Raw genomic sequence first — 10,358 nt, forward strand, 5'->3', positions numbered from 1 at the left:
GATTTGCAACACACACATACACACACAGGCATTACAATCACTTGACTGCACTGACAGGATGTGCTTTCCTTTGCTTTCCTTTGCTTCCCTTGTTATTCACAAAGCTTTAGTGCAATGAGCATCTGTCAGATGCTGCTCCTTTACTGTTGAAATTTCCAGATATTCCTGTCAAAATTTGAAACCGCTTTTTGGGCTTTGATTTGCTTCTCACGCTATTGGGAGATAACCAGATAAGATGATCTGTTAACTAATTGGGGTTGGACTCATTATTCTACCCGGCAGCAGGTTCAGACAAGATGAACTGGACGTTTCTGGCTGAAATGAAATGACTGCCAGAGGAGTCGAAATGCCAAGAACAATTTTCAGGAACCCAAAAAGGTCATGTGAGTGTAGGGGAGGAGGAAATCTGGAGGAAAAATGCTTCTTTGAATTACCTGGACTTTGCACACCTTGAAATGGGGTCAGTGAGACAACCAAAGCTAAACAATTTGCAAGTGAGCGTGCAGCCCTGTTGCTGTGTATTAGGACTGTCCGCCCGCCCGCCCGCCCGCTCACGCACAAAAATCGACTGTGCCGCCAGTCACCACAACAACTCTATTAAGTGCACTCCCAGCAGCCAGCTGTAAGCATCTTTCGGGGCAGCGAACAGGCTCTAACGGACACACTACCTGCTTGGCCTCAAAATGCAGCTCAGCCAATCATCCCACTTTTGGAAATACATTGGACATTGGGTCATTTTTCTTGGCTGGATGATTTGAAGCGAGTGATAAAGTGTTCTTTAGCTGTACCAAAGATTTGGAGCCAAAGCTTATGATGCTCAACCACCTCGTCATATTTCAACCCGGAATACATTTTGCATTACTGTTCCGATATCACCTGACGGGATATGGGCAAGAGAATTTTAGGCTTACAAAAGTTGTCAAGTATTGGCCACACTTTTGTCGGATTGAGTTGATGCAAAATCCAGAATGGGTTATATTGCTTCATTTCAATAAAAGTGTGTCAATAGGAAAGGAACGTTTAACACATTGTATTCATACTACCTACACCTTTAGCGTTAGGGTATTTCTTCATTCAACCTTGTTCTATTTGGATTAAGATCTGCAAGGGGAAAAATCTCAGTCTAATTGTCATCATTTTGGCGCAGAGGCAAGCCATCATGATAGGTTTGCTTCACCTTGGAGATGCAGCAGCCATCTATGTGCATTTTCCATTGGCAATAATTGTAATGCTCAGCACGAAGGAAGACAACAATCCAGACTCCCCGTTTGCTGTTTAGCAAATGTCACCACGTTGCTCAGAGGAGAGCTGTGTTAACGCTGCTGACCTGGCTGGCGCTCCACAGCCACCCGCGGCCGACTCACCACTTTGAAGTATTCGGCGCTGCACTCCATGCCACGGTAGTAGCAGGACAGCAGCATGTCCTTGATGTCGTGGCCCGTCCGGTCGTAGAACTCGCGCATGTTGAAGGGCCGGGGCTTGTAGTTGTCAAAGTCGGCCCTCTCCTTGAGGACCTGCAGGACGTGTTCCTCCACCAGGTGCGGGTCCCGGATCTCGTACCTGCGCCACAAAGACCGACACTCAATTAACAGTCATTCTTTAGTAACTCGTAAAAGCAATAGCGACATGCTTCCATGAACAATGAATTCAATTATGATCCTTATTGGCTTAACACCATGGCAATTGCATCATGCGTCCAACATAAGACTGTCCAAACATTTGCTGTTTATTCATGTGAAATAAGTACGGCGGTGAAGTACAGTTTCCGACGAGCACTAGCAAGCATGTGCTTGCAGTCATTCCAATTAACCTTAATTAACCTGCGGGAAGTCCGCTCAGAGGGCAGACAGACCCCCCCCCCCCCTACTAAGCGACTGTCCAGAACAATTACGTGTGAAGATGAAGCGCTGTTAAAATGTAATTAGGAGAATCATGTGCGACCTGTGTGAATGACACCGCCGAGAGTTATTTGGAATAAAGAATGCATGCACATTGAAAACACTGTTAAAACAGCTTTTGTATTAAATTGTAAAAAGAAGTGAACCCTTCTTGAGAACTATTGTCTAGAATGCACTAGAGTGCTTGGAAAGGCGTTGATGAGATGTTAACATTGTTTACTGGGATTTGTTTCACTTCCTTCTACTCTTTGGATAATTAAACATGCCCGGGGTCAAACTGACTCTGACACATTACTGCCATTTCTGAGAAACAACAACAGGAGAGAGCGTCATTTCTTCTCATGCATCATCCACCTCCGTTTTCAGTTCATCAGAAAACGATGATGGAAAAATCCCCACTCATAATAAATTGTTCGATGACGGCGAGGATGGCGACAGCTCGAGTTATTTGTCACGGGTAAGGGCTCGCCCTTCAACAGAAATTGCTAGTAAATCAAAATGAAGCTTCTTTTTATTCCACAAGGTCATGTTTGGTCAGCGTTCATCGACAGTAGAGTGCTCTTTTTTATTTCGAAAAACTAGTAGCGGATTTTGCGGACTAGCCGCTACGTTTTGCATGTATTGATACATTTCAAATGAACAATGGATGTATTACCTTGCCCAACAGAAATGTTATAGCCTCTGCAAAAATGCAGCTTAGCTGCCTGCCACATCATTCGTTTTTCACAATCAAATCTCGACGTGCTTTGTTTGGCTGTATTATAGTGGCCCTCTAAGGCCAACGATGGAAAAGGGTTTCATTATTTTAATCTATTTGCTCTGCCTTTACAATAAAGTGTTTTATTTTTTCATGAAAAACACATTGCAGGCATTTCTACTGCCTTTTATGGGGGTTGGTGCAACATATTCCTGCTATTCAATTGTGCAACTAATTGCCTAATATGAATGAAGAATTCATTCTGCATGCCAGTAATGCTTGTAAAATGTTGGCAGCAGCAACCCTTGCCAATGGCATGGCAAGGACTTCATTCCCGCAACTTTAGCTGCCCCCAAAGGTGGGCGGGACATCATTAGAGTTCCTCGGGAAATACGACACGGCCTCCTTTAGTTAAATGAATGGCATCCTGAGCCGCTGCTTTAGAAGCAACACAGAGTTGCCAGGAGAGCGCTTAAGACGCTGGGAGACTTTCAAGTACACAAGGCTTCACTAATACCGCTGGACTTTTTAATATTGCCCTTCGTCTGCTTCCTTAAGAAAACTCCTCCGGCGTGCACTGCCACTGTAGCGAGAGAGAGCGAGGTGAGGGACCCTCCATTGGATTACGGGGCACGAGCACTTTTATTACTTTCCAGGGATGGAGAGCAATGAAAGCGGGTGGATCTGCATCACCTGGTGGAAGGAAAGCATTTATAGGAAGAACGCAAACAATTGTGCATAGGCACACGCTAATATTAAACACGCATGTGGCTGGCTGCACGGTGCTTCAATCGTACCCGTACTATTCTTGCATGGAAAAAACATGAAATCTTTATGAGGGCAATTATCCACTTACGACCTAACCTCTTTGCAAAATCAGATTGCTTGTAGTGTCCTGGCTGACAGGTAACACTCCTTCTAATTCAAAAAACAAATACTACATCACCATGTATGATGACAGACACATTTGTGGCAGCATATTAAGAAGCGTTTATTAAATAATTTAAACTTTTTCTCCATCATATTTAAAGAGGTGCGAAAAAGACAAATAACCAAGCAACAGGACTCACGCGTTTGTTGGCCAAGCAATGCTGCCATGCCAATCCTCCATTGCACTTTTGTAAAACAAAAAGAAAATAAATGGGACCACCTGAGGGAAAAGTGCCTGCCACCTTTTGACCTTGTGGATGTCTTGACGACACACCATTGTTTAAAGAAAAAAAGCGCAAGGTTGGAAAACAAAAAGTTGAATGCACTACCATCCTAATTGTCTATTTTCAATGTATACGTCCACTAATGACGTATGCTTACTGCTGTGACAACTTACAATCATGGTCGACTAATTGCGACTACTATTCATGACTAATCTAATAGCAGGCCTCATATGTACACACTCGCTAAATCATCTGTAAACAATCAAACTGCAAGAGTAATGGATGGACCTTTTACGTGGTTTCCTTTTCGTGAATACGTTAGGACAAAATTGGCAGATTAGTGCAACAACACCAATCTCGAACCCTAGTTGCAGTGATTGCGTTAATATGTAAACAAAACAAGAGAAAAATTGCCGTGTTTCACCCGCAAGCATGTCGGGTATCAGCAAGCTTGCCGACTACGGAGGTTTGATTTAAAAGCTGGAGAGAAATGTGCTTGGAATCTACCCATCCAATTGAAGCCAGCCCTTATCTCTCTTCCGAGCTCAATGAGCAGGTCAGGAAGCGACTCCCAAGCATGCATGCACGCACGCACGCGCACAAACAGACAAACAGTTAGCAAACATCTCCCCCGAGGAACATCGAGCAATGGCCGTACCGTTGGCAACAGTAAGGAGGATGACGGTGTTAATCAGTGTGAATCTTGGCAAACAGCTCGAATTATACGCAGATAAAGAAAGACACGCTCAGCTTATTGTGCGGCTTAGGAGGCACATGCTAATAAGCAAATTGCAGCATTGACAGCGGTTTGGTTTTCTCTTCTCGCCCTTCACATACTGGAATTGCACTTTGGCATCTTGCGGAGACACACCCCCATAGTGATGAATGAATGGATGGATGGCTTTCTCCAGTGAGGCACTATGCCACTCCATCAAGCAGACACCAGCAGTTCATATCAGGGGACGGATTTATGGGGGAAATTCCCGTATGGAAGTGATCGTCTCCTCGATCGTTTAAAGTATTCATCAAAAACACTAAAGTAAACGTCAGTATCGGTTTTCATCTTGCAAAAGCAGCCAAAGCCAAAGAAACAGAGACCGTGCTCAATGGGCCTACCATTTTTGGTTTGGTCTTTATAACACGGGAGCTATCCGGAATCCAACCCGCCACCTTTAAACTGTGAGTCGGACGTGTCACTTATCAACGATTCTAAATGATTCCAATGAAAATCTTGTGCCATGTGATGTGGACACTGTGTATCTGCTCGTCAATGACTGTCAAAAGAGATGTCGGTTAACCGGAGTAAATCCGTCCTTTCTGCTGTTTTTGTCCAATCTATTGCTGCTGCTACTGTTACTTTTCCTGGACAGCAGCCACACTGTAATACCTACGAGAAGAGAATAGGAGCGGATTTATGTCATGCGAGGGTGGAAGCAGGAGTTGCGTTCTGGGCATCCGCAGCGGATCAATAAGCTAAAAATATACCGTTACGTTTTGCTGATGCTATTTGGCTTGTACCGTTGTACAGCAGGACTGCTATCTGCATACGTGACGAGAATATTAACACGCCGAAACTTGGCCGTTGTCAATTTGGAGTTGGTCGCGCACGCTCAAAGTCGACAGTGATGAAAGCGTAGCAGAGGCGCTTCGAAAGAAAGGAAAAGAATCAACCAAAGGCTTGGGCGGAGGCGAGGCGAGGCGAGGCGAGGCGAGGCGAGGCGAGGCGAGGCAAGCAAGCGTCAAGAGTTGTCCCGATGCTGATATGTCAAAAGGAATGAGTTGTTGGAACCAATGATTCCAGGAGCACAAGAGTTCTATCTCGTGTTGAATTGTTGATCACTCCATCATTGAATCTATAGAAAGAAACGATGCAGTGATTTGGTTTGATTGATGGGAATGGGATGCCTCCTCAGCTGACCTATTAAACTGCACCCCCACCATAGCTTATCAATATTCTGCCTACTCTACATCTAGATAGGAACATTCAGGCTCTTGATCATTCAAAAGCAACAATACGGGTTTTATTTTCCCTCCTGCTTATACACGTGTCTTTGACGCTTGCCTTCAAATGCAATGCGAAGAAGGCCTGCCAATCGCAAAGCTCATTTCATGCTTGCCATAGTCCGTCCATCAGCTAAAGCCAGCCTATGACAAATATCCCAGGACGGGAATTTAGATGGACATGAACAAATCTGCAGATCACAAGTCGACAAATAAACCATCCGCCATTGTTTGGATGGAAAATAAGGAGCAAATGTTTTGATTTGCAAACTGGGGTCTGCCTAAGGCACACGTCTTGAACCAAAATCAACTCAAACGACAACAAAGAGGAGAAGGTGAGCTCTGAGTTGAAATCAGCGCCTAACTGTGCTGTAGATAAGGGAAAGACTGAGGTGAATTTTCAAATGACTCTGCAGTTTTGACTCGATCACATTAGTGGCACCAAGTGGGGCCAGAGAGGAATGAATGTTTTGGTTTTGGATCCCAGAAAGCCTTAAAATGTTTTGCGTGTTTGCGCCATGTTGCCGGCAGCAAGTGTCAAAACATTGCTTTGCACTCACAGTGCCATTTGACGCCACTCACCTTCCTTCCTTGCCTCCCAAACAAACACAGCTTATAAAATATAGAAAAGGAAACCTTGCAACGAGCAAAATAGCCCTTCAGACACAGGCCTGTGGTGCAAACGTTAACATTTAAACTAACAACCACTGTCATGTTTGCACAGTCGTCTACATTTTGACTCCAAGTCAATTCGAATTTCTGTACGACACTGAAGGCCACAAGGACTTGAAGTTACTTGACACACACACACACACCAGAGAATAATCTTTCAGACGCAGCAAGTCTTTGCTCAGCAAGCTCAAAAGCGGCCCCCGCCGTTCTCAGTATGTGCGCTTTGTATCGCTGAGCTGATCTGGATGAAAGCGCAGATCAATAACTGATAGCACACTTTCTTTTTTTTTTATCCTGCTTGTACTTTCATTTGCATTTTCTTTTCATTCCACCTATATGAATATTGATGATAAAAATGCAGGCACCTACGAAAATGTACAGTTTGGTACGGATCCAAATTGGATTGCTCGGCTTTGGCGGCGCCCTGCACTCCATCTAACTCGCCTCTACTCCAGAAAATGTGACGCTATCTACTTGATCCCAAGGACTTTGGCAGTCACTGTGCTTTGGTTCTCTGATGGCAGTCTGGACTAGAAGAAGAAGCAAGGCTTCAAACAGTGGGTGGCAAAAATGCATCTTGAGATAACTTTTGTTGAGATTTGGTGCTTTAAAAATAAATTCCCACAGATGGGCTTCCCTGAAGATAAAACCTTGGTGTGTGTGTGTGTGCGTGTGGCTCAGATTTGTTTTGATCTGCTCGGCACTAGACAAATGGCTGGAGGTGAGGTGGGAAGAAGAAGAAGAAGGGGAAGGGGATGAAGAACAGGCTACGCACGCATGACCATAGGCAGCTTTCAGCTCCATTTTGTATAGCAGAGCTACATCCACATGTACACTAACAAGCTATGGAAATTGATGCAAAGGGACAAACTGATTATGCATGATCATACATGGACATTTGTAACAGCGATATGGAAAATGTATGGATTTTAAAAGGGATGTTCTTAAACCTCTTTGATTCTCATACTTCTGCAATCCAGTCCCGGGCCGGATTGAATGACTTGGCGGCGGGCCAGATTCGGCCCGTTATAGCCACCAAACAGAATTGGCAAGTACTCAATGTCCATAGAAACATCTGGAGTAAAATGCAAGCTGTTACAATACGTTGGAAGAGAAGAGAGGTCAAAGGGCATGTGTTGCAGTTGACTTTTCACGTCATTTTCACATAGATTGCAATTTGTATTTGCTTGAGCGTGCGTGCGTGCGTGCGTGCGTGCGTGCGTGCATTCAGGAAACACCATCCCTACAGTGTCGGAGACAGAGCAGCGATAATGACCGAATTAATTTGGCATCGCTTTGTAGATCTTTTACTTGTTTCAATTTGCCAGGCTTGTTAAACACACTCATTTATTTGAATTTGCAAGGCTTCTAAACAAAGATGGTGGTGTTGCGTTGGGATTACAAGTTGACTTCCCTGACGCGGCTAAGCGGTGTTAAACAGGCTCCGTGCTTGACAGTAAACGTCAAGGCGAATAAGACCTGTGCATGCCAGGCGCTCCTGGCATGCCAAGCGCTCCTGGCATGTCAAGCGCTCCTCTCCTGACACGTCAAGCGCTCCTCTCCTGCCACTTACGCACCTGCCGTTGAGCAAGGCCAGCAGCTCGCCGGCGTGGTAGAGATCGTTGCGCGTCACCCGACTGAAGCGGAAAGCGTTCAGGTTGCAGAAGGTGACCGCCGGGAACTCCATGAGCGGCGCGGCCACCTCGTCCAGCTTGGTGATGTGCGGGTACTGGAAGTACAAGTGCACGCGGTCCACGCACACCAGCGCCAGCACGCCCACGGAGCCCAGGAAGAAGAGGATCCACAGGCTGCGCTTGACGCACATGCGCTCGTACGTGAACATGTGCGAGATGCCGTGCAGCGTGGAGCGACTGGCGAACACTTGGATGGGGGGCGGGCTCGCGTAGTCCAGCTCCTCAGAGTCCGTTTTGAGAGCCATGCTGGGCTGGACTGGACTGGACTGGATTGGACTGATGCGTGCTTGGATTGGAAAAGAAATGACAGCTCAAGCCTTGTTTAGAGATCGCAAGGCTTCTTTAAGGACGGCTGACTGAAGGTTCCGAGTGTGCAAGTTCACGCCCTTGATCCGAACCACGCTGGAGGAGTAAAAGTGCCGAGGCTGAGCTGAGCTGGGCTGGCATCAGTGACAAAAGAAGCCGGCGCGGCGCGGCGCGGCGCGGCTCGGCGCGGCTCGTACTTCAGCAAGTGACCTCGCCAAACCCAAAAAGAAAGAGGCGCTGTCGTCTCGCAACGATCTTCAATAATAATCCAGACACGTCCCGGAGATTTGAATCATGGAATTTGGAGAGATGTTTTTTCTTTCTTCCTTTTTTAGTGGAAAAAGCAGCCCGGCTCTCGAAACAGCTGCATCATGACGAGCTGTCACACCATCGGCTTTGGCTCGGCTCGCTTTCTGGCATCCTTCCCTCCTTCTCCGCCTTCCACAATGCAGCTAATCAGTCCGCTTTGAATGCAAAGATTCCCGGAGGAGGAGGAGGAGGAGGAGGAGGATAAGGAGGAGATGTGCACCTGGCAGGCTGCTCCTGCTCCTGCTACTGCTCCTGCTCCTGCTGCCGCTCCTGTTGCTGCTACTGGTGGTGGTGGTGGTGGTGGTGGTGGTGGAAGAAAAAGACAGAGCTGGAAAGAAACAGTCCGCTTCTTCCCAGGCAACCTCGCAGGCTGCTGGCTGTGACGACGTAGTCTGATCAATGGAAAGAAGAGGGGCATTTCTTCCATTGCATGTGTGATGACAAGCATACTACTGAATACAATTTGGATAAAGCACAAATAACCCTTTTTAAGCCATATAGCACTGGCGACCGGCCAAAATCTCCCATCTCACCAATTCGTCAATTTCATATTTAAAAGTAAATAAATAAATAAATACACTACTGGTCAGTGCACACTTGTGGCAGTCATATTTTGAACTATTTCTACAAATAGTGACCAAGCTAAATTGTTAGAAATAGTCTCTGACAATGAAATGTTAAAGGTTTCATAAATGCATTTTTTTTGAGAGTCGCTGATGAGAAACGGATGGTTTCCACCAGCAATGTCATATACAGGGAATGGTTAACATGAGTTGAACTTTCTTGATGGTGAAGCAACCAAAATGTTTCAAAATGCATGCCCTTGGAACTTGGGTCATCGCAGTCACCAGTAGATGGCAGGAAATTCTCCCTTTGTCCCTTGAACGAAATGTAAAGTTCATTCATTCATCCTCCGTGGCAATTCTGAAACATCAAATTTGACATACTGCATAGTGTTGTTAAACAGTCAATTTGAATGAATCGCCCAAATTCCCAAGTCCAGGGACGCCGCTGCCAGATCTGTCATGGCAGACACATTTGCCAAAGTGGCAAGAGGAGTTCACCCGTGAAATTGTTCCTAATTCCATCCATAATTGCCATTTGCCACAGTGTAACGACAAGATAGTCATCCCTCCGCACAGTCTGCTCCTTGTATCGATTAGCACTTGCCGTGTAGATGAACAACGTTCTGTTCCCCGGGCCAATGCTAATTCTGACAAAGCACCATGTGTCTGTCTGGGACACACGCTGGATATACATTTTATGAGGAGAAATAAAAATAGGACATTTTAAAGTACCGTATTTTCCGCCCTATAAGGCGCACCTAAAAACCTAAGATTTTCTCAAAAACCAACAGTGCGCCTTATAGTCCGGTGCGCCTTATATATGGACCAAATTCCTAAATTTAAACTGGCCCAAAGCAAATCTGACATGATGCATTAATGGTGCGCCTTATAGTCCGGTGCGCCTTATATAAGGATAAAGTTTTAAAATGGGCCATTCATTGAAGGTGCGCCTTATAGTCCGGTGCGCCTTATAGGCCGGAAAATACGGTATTGATTTGTTGGGTTTTTTTTATTGCCGCCTTTGATCGTTTGGTTCAGCTTAATGAGCACATTTTTATTCA

The 10,358-nt window shown here is 45.6% G+C and overlaps 1 protein-coding gene across 2 annotated transcripts in view; it reads right to left on the bottom strand.

Annotated features, from left to right (window-relative positions):
• The window catches only part of asic1b (acid-sensing (proton-gated) ion channel 1b), a 77,201-nt gene extending 68,094 nt beyond the window's left edge, over window positions 1-9,107 (bottom strand). Inside the window, exons 1-2 of one of the 2 annotated variants that reach the window (XM_061292183.1) lie at window positions 8,000-9,107; window positions 1,365-1,560 (exon numbers count right to left, since the gene is read on the bottom strand). In XM_061292183.1, the coding sequence (XP_061148167.1) occupies window positions 1,365-1,560; window positions 8,000-8,361 (558 nt within the window). In that variant the 5' untranslated portion in view covers window positions 8,362-9,107. The remainder of the gene's footprint in view (window positions 1-1,364; window positions 1,561-7,999) is intronic. The other variant, XM_061292184.1, reaches the window with a different exon arrangement.
• Window positions 9,108-10,358: the final 1,251 nt, after the last annotated feature.

Source organism: Syngnathus typhle, linkage group LG11 (genome assembly GCF_033458585.1).
Source record: "Syngnathus typhle isolate RoL2023-S1 ecotype Sweden linkage group LG11, RoL_Styp_1.0, whole genome shotgun sequence".
NCBI lineage: Eukaryota > Metazoa > Chordata > Actinopteri > Syngnathiformes > Syngnathidae > Syngnathus > Syngnathus typhle.